Consider the following 19,165-nt stretch of genomic DNA (forward strand, 5'->3'; position numbering starts at 1 on the left):
TTATTTGATATCAATACTTGTATATTTGTATATTTACAATGATATAGTCTACTTTCGCTTTTCATAATAGGATGAGATTGTTCATCTCAACGTGAAACCGTGGGAATATACGGACACTCAATCAAGTTAACACAGAAGTTTGTATTTTTCTTTTCACTTCAATTGATAAATACATGTATTATAAGTAGTTGTTGCACTCGATAATTGAAGATATTTACTTTTGCTTCTAATTTACATCATCCATAAGTTGAATAAAATATGCCTCAATTGTTCGTTCTTTCTTTTATTCTATTTCTATCTTTCTTTCTTTTCTGTTTGTGATTAACAAAGGAATTGAAACAACTGAATAGCAACAAATTAATCATTTTCGAAAGATCTATCGTCCACTCTCGAGTTCTTACTTATGTTAAGATTATTTATTATGACAAACAGTTTGTTTCGCTCTTACCTCAACAATACTGTTTCATCTACTTTAACTGAATAAAATGTATGTCCTCGTTCGTTGTTCGAACAATGACTTGTGTGCACATTCTACATAGCGTGAATCAGTTGTGCGAAAATTTGCAGGAGACTGAATTTGCCAACAAAAAAAACTTGGCGTACGTCAGTACGACTACATGTTGTTCTACGCACGATATACAGAGTACTATTAATATTAGAAGACAAGGTGAACAAGACTTTGTGTTGCGGACTCTCCCGCCTTTTATTATTAATAAATTTATTTTATCTGTTAATTTGTTGAATTAGTTTCGTTTGAAATCACATCTTTGTCCAATTTTTAAAAGCAGGATGGAAAGTACCGGCTTGTGTTTCCAGAGGATTATGGTGATCTTTACTTTAATTTCTGATCTCCATTTATTTCGCATCGTAGCTTCGACCATCGAATGTAATTGCTTTGAAAACGTCATTTCTTGCGATCACAGAAATCTGACCAATTATGACATTTTACTAATCAACCAAAGGTGTCTTTACAATAACACAAGTGAGAAGTGTTTCTTGAATTTGTCGCATAACAAAATTTCTTCATTTTCGGGGTTTCATCTCGAACCGGAGGTGCAATATTTGGACTTATCTTACAACAACATTCAACGACTTCAAACGCTCGTTAAAACAAATGGTTTCGGTCATTTAAAATCGTTGAATTTAAGTTTCAATGTGATATCCGGTGTTGTTCCAGAAGATTCTTTCCATGGGATGACTAAATTATCAAGTTTAGATCTTAGCTATAATAACATCACTTCACTACATCCCAGATTTTTATCAGGAGTCTTGTGGCTGGAAAAATTGAATTTGACCCACAATAAACTGTCTGTATTTGAGGCAGATCTTCCTACCGTTTTGAGAAATTTAAATTTAAGTTACAACTGTCTAATGGACATCAAAACAAACTTCCAACAGTTGCAAACTTTAGATCTTACTTGTAACAGATTGGAAATTTATCCCGTTGAGAATCAATCGGTACACGGAGATATTTTCATTAGTGGAAACTATTTTGATTGTAATTTTCAACTGATATTTCAAAGAAGCCAAGGGAGGGTTTCTTCATGCGGTAAAATTTGTACTAGACAGAATACCTTCACTTGTGCAAAGAATGAAACTGGTAAGTTGTAATAGGACACGGTCGTTTATTCTGTATGCTGTTGCAATGTTGCGTGTTGGACCCGGGTCGAATCTGCCTGAGAATGGGATCCCATACTAAACACTGAAAAAAAAACAATAATAACTCGCATTGACGAAACCAGAGAGATAAATGCTAGAGCTTTCCAAAGTATAGAGAATACGATGGCTGGCGGCTGAACATGTTTCAAGTTCATGCATTGCTCATCTTGGGACAGTGTTTAATAGCAAGGGGTAGAGTTTCCGCCATTGTGGTCCATATAATTCAGCCAAACGGTAATCGATTAAATTAAACGAATTTAAATTTATGAAATATCTTTATACAATTTTTATCAGTAATTTCAAATAAAACAGTAGTTTACATACACAAGTATACAGAATTATGTATTGTCTCTTGGAAGGTGTTATCTAAAAAATGAGGTATTGTTTATGTTGCTTGTGGCGCAATAAATCGATATATTATGAAGTATATACATTTCTGTTCAGCTGTAGCCATCTGAGCTGTAGCCAGCTGAGATGTGTAGAATGGGGTTACATGCGGAGGCGTTAGAGTATTGACAAATTTTAGATATCAATTCCAGAATGAAAATATTAAGTTGAAAATATTAAACATGGATTTATCCCTGTTATTTTGTTAGACTATAGAGCAATTTATATCTTGCATTTCACAAGAAACGTAACATTTGAGTCGGTCTGAATTTCAGACACCGATACGTTACATACTTAGAGGTGTATTATTTAATTAATCTTGTATCACTTTCTAACTGTCATTTATAATTTCCCTGATGTTTTAGAAAAAATATTTGTCATTCCAGTCAGATTCCTGTTGTTTATTTAACTATAGTAAATTCAGATTAGATTCAATTAGATTGTAACGGGGATTTATATTTTACATACTGCTTATATGCAAATGATTGAAATCGATGTATATTGTCTAAGGCGATGAGAAATGTACATGATTAAATAAATAAAAAAATCATATCTTAGAACTGATTTTTAGTTCCGTCAAATGTTTTTTTTAGTTCCAAAACGAATATCAGTAATTATACAAGACAAGCTTTTTTTTTTGGCAATTGCAAAATCTCCCTAGGCAAGTTGTCTTCAATCCTAGTTAAAGCATATAGGTCGCAAAAACTATTGCTATATCAAGGTGGAACATGTTAATATCACCTATTATACAACACCTAATTGTATTCTGGTCATTTGATTGGTCAATTGCTCGTTAATTGCATGCAAAATCCGCTCTATTCCACTCTATGAAATAGAACCATGGGTTATACTTTTATGGTAGCACTTTTTTTCAATGGTAAGAGAGCAGAGAAACCTGTCTGTTCAAAACAATCTGTTGCATGAGTGCATTTTACCCATCTTAATATAATATGTTGTATAAAACAAATAATGAATGGTTTCCATTTAAGCAATCATTCGTTGAAAGATGTAATTTGTTCCATTCAACTCGGCTGCGCCTCGTTGAATGGAACATTCCATTTTCAACTCATGAAATATTTGCACTATTGCACCCATTACCATTCATTATTTGTATACTAACCGTTTCATAAGTTCCTTAGCTATACATTATAGTTTCGTTCAAACGTACCAAAACACACTCCCGTAGACGAAACTAAAAGTAGAACACCAAACACGTGCTCAGATCAGTGAGCATGAGGGGGAATTTCACAAAATTTCCCCTTGCCATCAATCCTACCCCCCCCCCAATCCCAGTTGTCCTCCAAACAGATCTGGTACTTAAAATATGTAAGCTAGGCTATAACCTTTTGTATAAGAAACAGCTTCCAATGCAATGCAATGGACTCTGGATACATTCTTTTTTACCTGCCCCCACCCAGTTCCCCACACCCAGATCTGGTATAATTATCCAAAATATAGGCCTAGGCTATAGGTCGATAGGTATGAGTAAACACAACTTCCAATAGGATGCATCATGCTATTGGTGCATTTATATTATCTTACCAGATAAACACATGCCATACAAGTTGTATAGCCACTTCAAAAGAAGGTCAATATAACCGCTTGTAACGTAATCTAGAAGGACTATTTCTAGTAATGAACTTAAGTTGAACTGTTGTCGGTGCGTACATTTTATCAAATAATTTACCTGAATGGGGGAATGGGCATGACAAACATACTAGGTGGGTCTAGGTGGATAATTTATAACGTCATACATAGCCCAAAAGCTTAGCCTCTACTGTTAAATTTAAAGTTGATACTTCAATCTTTAGTTGACCACTAAAACACTATTTACTGGCTCAAAGCAGCCAGCGCTGGCAAACTTCGAAAACAAGTCTTGCTCACAATAAATTGCAATATTTTTAGTAAAGTTAGACATGTTAAAAGTTGTGGCAAATGACAGCAACATTTTGCGTATAAGTCATTTTACTTGTAGAAGCCCCTATACCCTCCTCATAGATCCCCCGGCTACCACATCAGTGTTATACTTTTTACCCTCAAAAGTATTCTTCGCCCCTACTTACCCCCCCCCCCCCACCCAATATTGTATAGGTTGGTGCCGCCATTGGCTCTCATTTAATCATTTGTGGCTCTGTGATACCATATTTAGCCTTGTCTAAGATACCTTTGCCGTAATTATAACTACCTAGACCATATCATTCTCTAAAATGGAATAATAGGCCAATATCTTCATTTCATAACTATCTGCGTTGTAGTTCCGCATATGTCGCTTTCGCCATGTTTAAAGTAATGAGTCCAAGTGATTTGGACTCTGGTTTCAAGTTTGATGTATTTTTGATGTAAGCTTCATGTATTTTCGGCTTATTTCTCATAACATACACATCTCTTCCCACACACTACTATATGTACAGGATTACATTTAATGCAACTACGATCGCATGTATGAGCCAATCCGCGAGAGGCAACACTTAACATCTTAACGATAACTATACTCTCGTCACGAACATGAGAATATTCAAAATATGGGAAATTATAGATGTGAAATTTCTACCTCCTCATTGTCCATCTGTTATGTTTGCAATATCCTGTCACATGTAGGCCCTATATAAATAACATTTCCTCGGAATATACATATTGCATGTTGTTCCGCGAGCCGCCTTGATGGCTTTAATAATCAACTCGCGGTGCCTGCAAATATGCGATCAATAGTGATCTAAGCTTACTTCTTGAAAATCATTATCATATTGATTTTATAACGGAGATATTCACTCAGTCTGATGATACTTAGATTGATAAACTGAATATTTCCCACGGTCAAAGCTCTCTCTCGTTATAATTTGAATTTCACTGGCAAGTTACCAAATCCTTAACGTTAATAAGCGAGTTTAGCACAAAAAATTGACTCTGGTATTATGCGTCATCATCGTCTACTTCATATTACAATAACTTATAGAATGTATTTGATAATAGGCTCCATTTCCTGTTTACTTTCAAGAAGCTCCTGGCTTCCCAGTGTATCTATAACGCTAGTGTGACTGTGTGCATCAGAACAGAAGTTCAATGTTTCTTCTGCAGTTAATCTTTGTATATACACTAGATGTCCATTAGCATATGGGTTGTCTCTTTTGTACAGGACTACCTTGTTTCGGAAAAGTGGCATCATCACTGCTGTGGTCAAGCGTTTTCTGGTAGCAACTCAAATCAGGAGTGCTCTAAAGGATTGGTTAAAGAAAGTTACTTTCCTGATTGGGTACTGTATCCTCGCTCCAATTTGGCCCTCCCTCTCAATAGAAAAAAGAAATTGCTAGGAAAGCCATGTGGCTGCAGAGCACCTTTAGCGAGATTGTAGGAGCAGATTTGGATCCCAAGGTAAAAAAAGGTAATATTTTCATCTCTACGTCCGTACAGATTACAGCGGGGGATTCCCGTTTTCTTCCATGAGAGATAGCATATAATTAGTTCCTAGAATGCGGTGCAGAAAACGGTATTGAAAATAAATTATCTTAGTTTCTCTTAAGGATTTTAAAAGGAGTTTGGCAAATTACTTGCTATTGGTTTTCACTAAAATCAAAACTAACTTTCCATTTCACAATCGACCTAGGAATCTTGATCACCTGTGATATTAGTTGCTTATAAATACACCTCGACAGATGTACAGTGTGATGAATCGCATTTAACAATGAAGTATCAATACCAGTGTGAGTGACCTTCTCCAGGTAGCTGGGATGGCATAAATAATCCCATAATTAGCAGTGAAAGGGCAGTTAATATAATACTTTTCTCTGAAGTCTGAGAAACATTTTCAGTTTCAACCAAATATCGCCCATAACGGAAGATTCATTGCGAGGAATGGTGAAATTTACTTGCAACCATGGATCCGTTTTATTCTCTGAGCTATTCTATAGTCTTTCGAAATTGGAGTACTTTTAAACTTGAGTTTTAACATTATTTCAAGATTAAACCTGAAAGCACCCCAGCTATTAAAGGAGATCAATCTGAACGCGAACTGTCTGAACACTATATTGTTGTTTATATTGCTGCTTTTGGCGTTTACATGCCTTATTGGTTCTATATATTTAATATTTTGGTTTTGGTTACTATTTGTTTTTAGGTTTTACATTTGTAAAGCGCTTTGAGCAGCTTTGCTGATTATGCGCTATATAAATATTACTTATTATTATTATAACAATTGAGACTAACTTCCTGTAATTTATTGATCTCTCTTGCAATCTGTTTACCAACATTCCTACTTTGAACTGCACCCATAAGTCAAATCTGTGTATTGAAGGTAACTATTCTGATTGCAGCGATGAATTCTTGTTACTTATTTTGGTTCTACATCGCCGGCAGATTTGGTAAGATATTATCCAAATACAGGATTCTCTGTGTAGTTATAAAGACACCTAATTGGATGATCAATACAAACAATATTGTAAGTGACACACTAAGAAAAAATGGATTGATTACGTTTACGATTTTACAATTGATTACATACGACATATTATGTGTATTGCCAGTGGTGCATTCTTATCCTTTGCTACATACCTGCCAACAACATTATTTTAAATTATTTTGGTAGCATGGGTGCTCTTAACGTCAAGATGGTTGCATTCACGTTAATTATGACTTATCTTTCCAGCTGTGTGCTCAGGAGATCCTCATACGCTCACCCTTGACGGTAATTTGTATACATTCAATGGCTGGGGAGAATTTCTAATGGTTAAAGTTGGAGACGGTGACGTAACGCTTCAAGCCATAATCCTTCCAATAGCCAGTTAGTTACTTTCTTCAGAAATATATCCATGAACTAATTAACAACATCCTCTATTAAGTTTACTTTATTATCGTTAACGCACAGTTATTTTTTTTATAGTAAAAGGGGGCGGGGGGGGGGGGTGATCGTTCGATTTTAAGCAAGGCTTACGTGAGTTTTTTATTGTACCATTTGATGACCTTTATATCAGACTACTGCAGATGATTTTCTGACAGCTGGTACTAGTAACGTCATAATGTTTTTCATGTTTTACTTGAGAAATATTCATCTACTTTGCTCTAAGCTGTCATTTCTCTACCTAAGAAAGCTTTTCACAAGGCAATCACAATGTCAATCAACCAACGAACTGTTTCTTATTGCTTTCTACGAAGTCGGAGTAGGGCAAGCCACCGTTATCAAGGCAGTGGCTGCTTGTGTCAAAGGCAGCGATGGGCTGCAAGTGGAAGTTGCAACCGGCGGAGATCTAATAGCGTAGGTGAGAAACAGTTTAGCTGCAGAGGAAGGATGGGAACTGGTCAGCTTTGCAAGCAGCCATGAATACACTTACAACGGTAAGACCACGACTCATGAGACCAAATCTATATGGTTAACACAGATCTGGCAATCAGCGAGGTCGTTTATTTGGATCAATGCCTATAAAAGTATCTATTGTTTTGTAATTACAATATCTCTGTTAGAACTATTAATCATGTAGAACACAGGGCCCTGCGAAGGAATTCTATCACGTTTTGTCGTTGACATATTTGTATGATACATTGTAAGCAACTGACTTTATTTCAGACTGTCATGCCTTACGTAACCTATAATGTTCTACGTTATCAGAGAGGAATCCCCTTAGATCGACTTAGATCATGGAATTATTAATATGTATCATCCCTCACAGGATGTTTCTTATAGGTAACATTCAAGAGCTAAAATTGATATTGAAATGTAACCATGACTCATATTAACTCCTGTTACCACAGGTATATATGACGGAAAGGTGAATTTTGTGCCTACTATTACCCTAATGGAAGTTATTGATAAAACGTACTATATGGATCATTTTGAACCTGCCCAAATTCTAAACACATTTGAAACAATTCATGTTTTCTTTTCTTCTGCAGGATTTGTTATTACATGTGGTAGCAATGGATTTTGTTTGACTCGACATACAGTCTTTCGATTGCTTATGATTTTGGTTTAGGGCTCTACTTTAATGGCAACACAGGACATCCAAGGTGTAATGTCGATTGCGTCCACAGGGTTGCAACCCATCGGTACAACTTCAAATGGTCTCCTCGGCGTATGGAATGATGACAGTTCAGATGATTTCACAGCGAGAGATAACACCCGTCTACCCTGTGGGGAGCACTGAAGATATGCATTCGTTTGGTATTTCATGTGAGAATAAATCTACATATTAAACAGTAGAAAAGTAATTTGAGGTTTCAACTAAACACGGTGAAGGAAACTAAAATTCGACGACAAAGACGATGTTGACGATACCGAAGATGAAGATTGTACATGTAACGATGAAAATCCGGAGCACAGACGTGTTTTAGACCCAAAGTCACCGTAGAGGCTTGACATTTGGGTTGTATTGAAGTCTTCAATTGAATTGTCGCAATTGTTAAGATGACGACCGACCCATGTACCTTTTTCTTCTGGTGTGTAAGATAGAAATAACTATGGTTATTTTAGGCAGTGCCAGATTACCGAATAGGTAGATGAAGCCAATGGCCCCAAATGACTAGGGTCGTCTAGGAAAGCTTACTTATATTACATTTTCGGATTGTGTCTTTGGAATAAGGGGTGGGGTGGTTTGATAAGATTGCAGAGGGCGTTTATCTTGGTGAGTTCGAAGGGATATGTGAATATTATATTAAATGGAAAACCTGTCCGGGTTAATAGCAACTTACAGTGACATCAATAAAAAACTCTTTGACAATGTCGAAACTGTTTGTTAATACGTTTGGATAGACATATCTGTATGAAAACTGCTTGTATGAGCTTACATTATTTATATTTTCATATGACTGTGATATTTTAGAAGAGATTCGGCGTAACGATTTACACGATATATTTAGGCCTTACCCCTTTCTGCTAGGTTTAGGCTGTAGGTGCCTTCAGCTTATTTTGTATTGGAAGTATAGTGGTCATGCTATTCTAGCTATAGCAGATCAATGCTCAAGGGTATGTTTGGAATACTGTGCATTTTGTTATTGTCACGTTTTTCATTTTAGGGGCAATCAACACGGCAGAATCATGTTTCTATTATGGTTCTGGACAAACTAACGAAGCTTTTACGAACTTGGGATACACACCATCATTTGTGCCACACCCGAAACCTTCGGTCTAGTGTAGGCGACACTGTGAAACTACATGTGACGAGAACTTCAGGTGCCACAAGAAGGATAAGGTGGCTGGTGAAAGGAAAGAAGATGCCACAGTGGAATGATCTGACTTGGGCAATGTTGAAGGAAGTGTCAATGAAAGATCAAAAACTTTACGAGATAGTCCAACGAGTTTGCCGAATGCGTGGGTTGCATACATTTATTAAACTTTATATATACGAGGTAACTTTCTGTAATATTGTGACGAGCCGTCTTCGGAACCATTTATGGCAATGCACGACAAAGCGTCTTCTGATCAGACTTCTAATATTTCTGCATCTTCTGAGATACACGAGTTGTGTAACAAAATTCAGGAGTTAGAAACTAAGTTTGATCAGTCACGTAGGTCAGAATCGCAAGACAATCCAAAAGATATGAGGCAAATATATAGTTCTCGTGATTCTCGTGGTCCTAGGGCAGGTCAGAATGATAACAGGAGAAGGTTACCATATTTTAATCCTTCAATCACATGTTATTACTGTCAAAATCGAGGTCATTTTGCACAATATTGTCAAATTCGCCTAAGGCATGAAATGGAGGCTAATGTAAACAAAGTACCAACACATAATTTTCAGTAGGGAGCACTTACGATAGCACTCATCATACAGTGACTCCAGACAAAGTACCAAGTAAAGGAAGATCGAAACGTAAAACAAATAATACTTGGAAGAATAGTAATATTCCTAGTTCTAGATATACAGGGAACGACCGTAGTGTGGATATTCAACTGGACACACGTAATTTTGTAAGAGGTACTCTACATGATGGTAAAGGAATTTCACTGTTTTTTGATAGTGGAGCGACACGCTCTCTCATTTCTTCTTCTACAGTGCAAAATTCAAAGTATTTATCCTCTATACAACCAGTCTCAGTTGATGTAGTAAACCTAAAGTTGGGTAATGGTCAGTTTATTCATGCGTATAGCACGATAACATTCCAGGTCAAAATTCAGGGTCATGAATTTCAGCTTTCTGCTTTAATCGCTGCAAACCTGACAGGTATTGAATTAATATTAGGTAGTCAAACTCTGAAGGAATTGAATGGATCTTTGGACTTTACCACAAACTGTTTTAGAATTAAACAAGCCAAAGTTTTCCTTAGGCCTGTACAGAGATTTGTTATTTACCCAGGTCAGCAAAGATACATTACTGTACAGGGACGTCTTCCACTATATGCACGAAATGCAGATGTGGTTATTAAACCGTTTCCTCTAATATCTCGTATGTGTCCTTCACGAATGTTAGTGAAAATGCATAAAGGTAGAACAAAGATTCTACTAAGGAACATGGGTAACCGGAAATTTTTTCTGCATCCTTCTCGCACAGTGGCTCATTTAAATTTAGCAGATATCATTACGGTCACAGAAGACATACCTACTGATTCTCTAGATTTTCTCAATGTCATGAGAGACATCGAAAAACAACCTCCTTTTCGAACCAATTCTAACTCTAAAGAGAATCGTGATGCAATTACACGATATAATTTACATCGATATCCACATTTAACAGCTGATGATCCCCTGGTTTCCAAATCCGAATAGGAAATCATGAGAGAAAACATTAATTTGGAACAAAGTATTCTAAATGCTTCAGAAACAGAGAGCATATATGAGATGCATTTTCTCTTTATGGTGAATTATCTCACTGTCCAAATTATGAGGCTGATATTTCTCTTACTAATGATGAGCCATTTTACATACGTCCCTATAGACTTTCAGATGAGGACAAAGTCATTGTCGCCAGTGAGCTTGACAAATTAGTGCGATTAGGAATCTTAGCGGTAGGACATCAGTCTTATACCTCACCGGTTTTCCTCATTCCAAAGAAGGGAACAAAAGACAAACGGGTTGTCACAGATTTTCGCTACTTGAACAGTAGAATAAAACGTCTCAATCACCCATTTCCATTACTGAATGAGACTATCCGTACCATAGGGTACTCTGGAGCCAAAATTTTGGGTGTTCTTGATTTAAAGTCTGCATTCTTCTGTCTGCCACTTAGTGTTCATGCACAACAATATACAGGTATTGCTTCATTTCATGGAGGAAAGCATTATTATTATAAACGCCTACCACAGGGATTGAATTTATCTCCAGCGATCTTTCAGTCACAAATTAATGATATTTTGGCAACGATCACAAATTCAAATAAGTTCTGTATTGCTCATCATGACGATATTATTGTGTACAGTGCAGACAAACAATCTCACAAACAACACCTACAGGCAATTTTTAAGGTTTTAATGGACAACGGATGAAAATCTCTCCGAAAAAGTGTAGCATTTTTCAAAATTCAGTCCGATATATGGGACATTTGCTCTCAATAACCCCAGGAGGTGAGGCTTGTATCCAACCTTTGCATGACAGATGTGCAGCGATCAGGAACACACCGAAACCACACAATGTTAAGTCAGTAAGACGATTTGTAGGTGCGGTTAATTATGTGGCTTCATTTTCCCCAAATATTCAAGCACTATTGAGACCATTACATCATCTGAGTCGTAAAAGAAAGGAATTTATATGGACAGAGGAACATCAGAGTGCATTTCAAAATATTAAAGAGTTGTTGTGTAATCCACCTATATTGCATATGCCACAGAAATATGGTCGTTTTGTATTATATAGCGACACATCACGAGTAGCAACAGGATCATACTTGACACAAAGAGTTAATGGCAAAGAGAATATTATTGCATATTACTCTAAGATATTACCACCAGCATGTCAGAGGTATAGTGTCACCGAATTAGAAATTATGGGTCTATTTATTAATGTGACAGCATTCAAACATTTATTGCAAAATGTAGAATTTGAGGCATATGTTGATCAATCTGCCATTGTTGAATTGTTTAAATCGAAAAGAACCAGCAACTTCACGCTTACGTAAACTTCTGTTCAAATTGTCAGAATTTACATTCAAGGTTGGTTACAAAAAGGGCTCAGAATTGGTTTTGGCAAATTATTTGTCTAGAGCACCACATGAATTCCACTCTGAAATAGATCAGGTTGCTCAAGAGGTCAGTTCTTATGAGGATTTTTCAACTCTACCTAAGAGACATTTAATCCAATCATGACAAGGTCAAAGGCAAGGTCAATGGGAGTCAAAGTTCCAGATTTATTTCCAAATAAAGTCACTAAGGAGTCCAAGCAGGATTCCCCAGCCAAAGAATCAACAAATAGAGTTAAAAGGACATCCGGTCCTAAGGCAACACATTCTAATGAGCATGTTACGCAGAGACCACAATCTGAGTCACAAAAGAGGACTACACCAGTTATTTCTAATGACAAGAGAGATACATATAGTCAAAGGCCTACTATTACTATGCCGAGTGAAAATCGACATACATATAGTCCTAATGTATTAGTTGTGCCAAATTTTACAAGTGTTTCTCAACCTTCAGAGCCAAGATTAGTGGATCAGAGTAGACAAAGGGTGCAAGAGGTAGTAAGAGAACCACCACCATAATTATTTGTTCAGCCAAAGCCAGTCATAACAAACATTGATCATTTGGTTACAGGGCACATTCCAAAACAAAAGGAATTGAATGAAGTCATGAAGGCAATTCAAGGAAAGCTGATCAAAAACTATGATCTGCCATTTGATGTAAAAGAGTTACAAATTCAACAACAAACTTGTCCTTACTACAAACCAATTTATGATTTTCTTGCACATGACATTATTCCAAGTATCGTTAAGCATGCTAGAACTGTTCGTTCTCAAGCAGAGAATTATTTGTTATGTAATAGTTTGTTATTCAGGATATTTTTGCATGAGACTAATGATGCTAAGATGACTCTTCAGTTAGTCGTACCTGAGACTATGGTGGAACAAATAATATCTCGATATCATGATGACTTGTTAAGTAATCATCAGGGTGTAATGCGTACATATTTGACCATTAGACAGCATTTCTATCTGCGCAATATGTTTCAACGCATCAGTAATTATATTCAGGCATGTCTCCGTTGTCAAGAATTCCGTAAAAAACCGGACAAATTGAGACAATATCATGCTCGCATTCCTGATTCTTATCGTCCCTTTGACAGACTTAGTCTGGATTTCAAGACTATGCCCACAACGGCTACAGGATTTAAACATTTGATGGTTGTTTGTGATGAGATTACTAGATTTGTTGTATAAATGTTTCTCTTAAGACTCTTGATGCTGAAACAATATGTGAAGCATCATTGCAGAGGGTAGTCACAACCTTTGGTCCACCGTCTTGTATCATAAGTGATGCGGCATCTTCTCTTACAGGAAAATTATTGGAGCTCTTAAGTAAAGCTTTAGGCATTGAACAAAAGTTCATCAGTGTAAGCAATCATGGAAGCTTACAGGTTGAAAGACACATTCAGACGTTTTCAAATTTCCTCAAAGTGAACTTAAATCAGTTTGGTACGGATTGGGTACGGTTTGTCCCAACATCAGCCTATGCATATAACACATTTTCCTCTCCTCAGTTGGGTAACTATAGCCCATTTGAACTTGCATTTGGACGTAAGCCGCCAAATCTTACAAATTTATCGTTGAATCCAATGGCAGGATTATCACAATCTCATGGAGAATATGCCGCATTATTAAAGAAACGATTTGATCATTTGTCAAGGGTAATGTTGGTCTTGCAAAAGAAGCAACAAGATGCTCAGAATGTTAAGATATGTGCAAAACTGGACAAAGGTGCAATTTATTCAATAGGTCAATTAGTGTATCTATATAGCCAACGTCTTCCTCCTTGACTGCGAACTCTCGCAAAATTGCTGCAGAATGGTGTGGACCACTAGTGATCCATCAAGTTTTGGATAGGACTCATTATTTGTTGGCCACTCTCAAAGGAGAAATTCTTTGTGATGTATTCAACTATAACAGGCTAAAACCATGTTTTGTAAGAGCATCTTCTGAAACTAAGAATATCACCAACATTCAGAAATTGCGAAATGTCTTGAAAACAAAGGGTCCATCAAGTGAAAAGCTTGCTCGAATGAGAAATATTTTGAGTAGTAACACTTCTAATGCAGAAAATGTTAATGTCATGCAAGATGCACATATTGAGTTTCATGATGAGTTTGGTAACATTTTGCCAGGGGTAACTTCAGATCACATCATGTGTCTTGTGACCACTAAGCCAATGAATGTTGCATCCTTTCTAGAGAATAGAGCACATAATGAAGGATTAGCACTTCCATATCCTTCCATCAGAGATAGCATATTAAGGTACAAGAAAGTTTTTGCAAATGCTCCACAAGGAGACATGAAAGTCCAACGTGCTCGATACAAATTGGGTGAATTACAGGTTCTGGTCACCTATCAGACACCATGTTTTCCATCAGGCTTTAAGAGTCATGATGTTTGGTGGAATGTAGGAAAATATTCCAACACAGGGGAAATAATGAATTTGCTCCATGAAAAGGGATTGAACGTTACAGGCAATCCAGGCAGGATGTTGCAAACATTATATGGTTAGTATGTATAACTGCATAATGCTTAAGTTCAGATGAACAGGTGTTTTACCCACGATTGTATGAATGGAATGCGTCATGGCAATTACCTGCATACCTATTAAGTGGAAGTCATTGTACTGTATGGTGTAACAATATAAGCTTTATTGTTAAAAACCACCACCAAGTGACCTAGTTTCATCTTTTATAACGAATGTGTAATGAGTATACCTTATTTCTCCTTATGGATTCGTTCAAACGTTTACCCGGCAATTAGAACATATCCGGAATATTAGCAACATGGGTTTTCATATATTGAGAAATATTTTAAGGATATTTACATTGCATCATTGATGTTATATTGAAGGCTATTCAGAGACAGCATTGGTGTAACTTTTGCTTACAGCAAAAGTTATCCAAGCAAATGAAAGTATAGATCTTTTGAGGAAATTATGTATATGTGAGGGAAGGTGGCGAAATCCATATTCATGAACTCTCCCCTTAGCAACTACTGTAGTTTGACCTGTGACCCAACAATTTGCCTGTATCTACGTGCGTAGCACAGTGGCTTGTATTGTTTTGGTGTACAGCATCCCTTCCGTTCTAGCTATCGTGAGCGTTGTTTCTGCACACACGCCGTCAAACTACTGAAGCAATATCACCTTATCAAGTAATCAACTATTTCTATATATCTATTTTAAAGTTTTATCTATCACATTCGGGATGTGAGAAGCTGTAAAGGTAAATATAAATATTCACTTTGATCACCCAATATCAATTTTAAGTTAAGAAGTGGTTCATTCACGTGAAATATAGCGAAATTGTGGTCCTCACGTGTGCTTGTTAGTCAAGTATTAGCAACGTTACTTTCCTTGTTGCATACTCACTGTGTAATAGTCCTGTAGGCTAATCGTAAACGATCGCTTACGAAGAGTGTACGTATTATGTCTAATTATACTTAAATGATTGTTTTCTAAATCACACTCAATTTATTTAGTACATGCTGCAAATGTTACGTTTATAATACCGTATTTACGCTATTTCTTGTAGCCTAGGTCTAAAGTATATACAGTGTGAGTCTGTTTGTAAATGCCTTACACTGTGTATGTGGTAATAACGTGCTAGGTCGTTGTGTAAGAGCGCCACCTATTAAGATGGCGGCCCCCATGTCTCGTTAGATTTATGTACATTATATATTATATTCAAGATGGCTGCGCCCATGTACCGTTAAGTGTATAGGTTCACCATATACATATTGTGCTGAATATTGTATCTTAAATAATGCAACGATGTCATAGTATGTCCTATATGAATATCTCGGAGGTTATTTAGCTGTATTTTTCAGTTAAGGTTAGCATGCCGTACCTCAAAGTAAATTAACTTGCAGTTTATGGTCATGAGTTTTAGTTTATGAATCGTTGTATCAGTCGAGGGTAAATCGAAATGGATAGGTACGATGTCATATTAAATTGTGTTAATTTGTTTTTAGAATGCAATTGTGGTTGTTTAGAGGCAGACGTGCCATAACTTAAATGTTACCTCCACTACTTGTTTAATCCTAAAGTGTTATTTTATGAATCGTTTAAGGTTTGATGCATGAGTTAAATACCTGTGTCATGGCCATTTATTATTCATGTTGTTTCATAGACCTATATATTATGCAAGGAGGTATTTTGTCGTATTAACCGTTGATTACTGAGGTTTCATTTATGGATTTATACTTATGATTTCTTTTCATATTTTTATTAACAGTTTCAGAGCTTTACACATCCGTCCGGTGGGTTGTACCACCGTCCTCTATTTATCCTCTTCCATATTTTACTGGCTCATACACCCAGTAAAGGCTAATTCAAACCCCTAATAAATTGGAGCAGAACTATCCGTCTGTTTTTGATTCTTCTTTAGTGAATGCTCTCGTACGGCATCACATTTTGGTAGTACGAGTGGGGTAGCCAAATTTTAGCGTTAAATTTCAAAATAAAGAGGACGGTGGTACAACAATGTCAACTCTGAAGGATGTCCGGAAGAAGCTGGCTTCTCTGGAGGAAGAGTTGAGGAAGACTAAAGAGGCAACTGATGGAAGAACCTCCCAGGTCCTGGTCATCCCGCAGGAAAGGAAAGTTAGAGTCTTTTCGGGTGTGGAAGGGTCACTCCTGGTAGGAGACTTTATAGATGACATCAAGGCTGCAACCAAGTTAAGAAAAGTGAAAGGTGCAGAAGCGGCAGATTTTATTATGGCCCACCTCGAGGGTCCGGCTAGACAAGAAATACGCCACCATCCAAAGGATGTCTCGACAAATCCTCAACAAATCCTCAACACGTTGTCCGAGACTTTCGGAGAAAAGTTGACCTTGGCAGGAGTTCTGCGGGAAATCTGTAATCGCCTGCAGAAAGAAGACGAAACCATTACAGACTTTGGGTTTGCTCTTATGTCCTTAGGAGACAAGCTCAAAAAGATGGCGGGAGGCCCAGATTCAGACAAAACCATTAAGGAACAGTTCCGGGATGGGCTACTGGATGGTGTTCTTAGGCGTGAAGTAAAAAGATGCCTAATGGAGGAGCCCAACATCACTTTTATTAAACTGCGTGACAGAGCCTTGGATTTGGCAGACGACGACTTCGTCACCCGAAGGAGACGCCAAGGGAGGAAGATTAACTCGTACCACACAGAGGTGGACTCACAGATCTTAGGAGCTTTGGAAGGTCTGACGACTGCTCTGAAGGGTCAGACAGAGACGCTGGACGATATGAAGCTCCGCCAGGATGATTTCAGTGCCCGGCTCCTAAGACTGGAAGAGCAGAGTAAAACTAAGCCACGTCCCAGGACCGACAAGAGTCAAATAGAGTGCCATCGATGTCACAAGAAAGGCCACTATGCTAATCAGTGTCCAGCTCCTGCCCCAGTTCAACGTCCAGCCCAGGGAAACTAATATCACCCAGCTCCGAGAGCCAGGATCTGGGTAAAAGTAAGAGACAACCAGGCTCAGGGATAGGTATCCCTTCTTCGATTATTGGCAAGAGCCCTGAAGTTACAGTATATGTCAATGGTGTTCCAGTGAAGGGAGTGGTTGACACAGGTTCACAGGTGACGACAATGACCGAGAGGCATTTCATGGAGAAGTTTGGTTGTGAGTCCCTGGAGAAATTGCACTGGTTATCCATTAATGCAGCCAACAACATCCATATCCCGTACAGCGGTTACTTCGAGGCAGATGTGAAGGTAGGAGACTGCACTGTGCCACAGAGGGGGATACTTGTTGTAGGAGTAGAGAAACAAGTTCCCATGCTTATTGGTATGAATGTGTTGGAAAATCTAGACCAAGAAACCTTCTTGGACCAGGTACCCCTTAAAGAAAAGGATAAAAGACATCAACCACTCATCCAAGGACTGGTAAGGAGCCCAGGGGATGCTGTGACAGTGATACCAGCAAGGACATCCCAAGTCGTAAGCGCTTCCTGCCAGCATGTGAGGGGGGATGTAGAGGTTATAGTGGAGCCTTATGTAAACCTACCAAAGGGAATCGTCGTGGGAGCAACCCTTGCTATGTCAGAGAGAGGCAAAATTAAGCTGCCAATCTCTAATGTTTCTGATGAAGATATACTCATTCCACCCAGAACACCTCTCGGAAAAGTGTTAGAGGCTGTTGTTATAGATGACGGGAAGGTCTCCTATGAGAGCATACAAGTAAGAGTCAACAATATCTCAACTGCTTCTAATGTTATCCCACCTATCTGGCCAGGACTGACCATCCCACAACACCAACAGGCAGAGGAACTTTTCCAAAGGTATCATCATGTTTTTGCCAGTTCTGATGAGGACCTAGGATATACTGATACCATTACTCATCAGATCAAGCTTACAGATGATGTCCCAGTCAAACAGGCTTTCCGGCGAATCCCTCCGTCACAGTTTGAAGAAGTCAGGGAACACATTCGCAAGTTACTGGAGAAGAATGTGATCCGCCCGAGTACCAGTCCCTTTGCATCACCGATTGTTCTGGTGAGGAAACCAGATGGATCCCTTCGGCTATGCGTTGACTATCGTCAGTTGAACCACAAAACCATTAAAGATGCTTACCCAATTCCTCGGATTGATGAATCCCTTGATGCATTGCATGGCGCTAAATGGTTCTCAACCATCGATCTTTTAGCAGGATACCATCAAGTAGCAGTCGATGAGAAAGACAAACACAAGACCAGTTTTATCACCCCTTTTGGTCTCTACGAATATAACCGTATGCCGTTCGGGCTTTGTAATGCCCCTGGGACTTTTCAGCGTCTGATGCAGTCCTGTCTGAGTGACCAGTTCTTCAGATCTGTCTTATGCTATCTTGATGATATACTTGTATTTTCACAGACTTTTGAAGATCACATAGCCAATCTGGAACTTGTCTTGGAAAGACTACATCAAAATGGTCTGAAGATCAAGGTTTCTAAATGTGAATTCTTCCGCCCCGAAGTTAAGTACCTTGGTCATAGAATTACCAAAGACGGTGTAAAGGCTGATCCAGATAAGATTGAAGCTGTCAAAAACTG

The 19,165-nt window shown here is 37.9% G+C and overlaps 2 protein-coding genes across 2 annotated transcripts; both read left to right on the top strand.

Moving 5' to 3' along the window:
- Positions 1-4,566: 4,566 nt before the first annotated feature.
- On the top strand, positions 4,567-16,508 carry LOC139959845 (uncharacterized). Its single transcript, XM_071957726.1, has 5 exons — positions 4,567-5,425; positions 6,686-6,820; positions 7,192-7,371; positions 7,927-8,203; positions 9,046-16,508. Exons 1-3 carry the CDS (start codon positions 5,362-5,364, stop codon positions 7,293-7,295), a joined length of 303 nt encoding a protein of 100 aa, XP_071813827.1. The 5' UTR covers positions 4,567-5,361; the 3' UTR covers positions 7,296-7,371; positions 7,927-8,203; positions 9,046-16,508.
- Positions 15,200-17,559, top strand: LOC139959844 (uncharacterized). The gene has a single exon (XM_071957724.1). It carries the CDS (start codon positions 16,630-16,632, stop codon positions 17,557-17,559), a length of 930 nt encoding a protein of 309 aa, XP_071813825.1. The 5' UTR covers positions 15,200-16,629.
- Positions 17,560-19,165: the final 1,606 nt, after the last annotated feature.

This window comes from Apostichopus japonicus, chromosome 19 (assembly GCF_037975245.1).
Source record: "Apostichopus japonicus isolate 1M-3 chromosome 19, ASM3797524v1, whole genome shotgun sequence".
In the NCBI taxonomy this organism is placed as follows: Eukaryota; Metazoa; Echinodermata; class Holothuroidea; order Aspidochirotida; family Stichopodidae; genus Apostichopus; species Apostichopus japonicus.

Bases quoted from the DNA above. Each gene is read 5' to 3' on its own strand.
- LOC139959845 (XM_071957726.1), top strand. From the start codon at position 5,362: ATGTGGCTGCAGAGCACCTTTAGCGAGATTGTAGGAGCAGATTTGGAT. The intron at 5,426-6,685 runs GTAATATTTTCA...TTATCTTTCCAG, and splicing joins GGATCCCAAGGTAAAAAAAG to CTGTGTGCTCAGGAGATCCT. The intron at 6,821-7,191 runs GTTAGTTACTTT...CTTTCTACGAAG, and splicing joins CATAATCCTTCCAATAGCCA to TCGGAGTAGGGCAAGCCACC.
- LOC139959844 (XM_071957724.1), top strand. From the start codon at position 16,630: ATGTCAACTCTGAAGGATGTCCGGAAGAAGCTGGCTTCTCTGGAGGAA.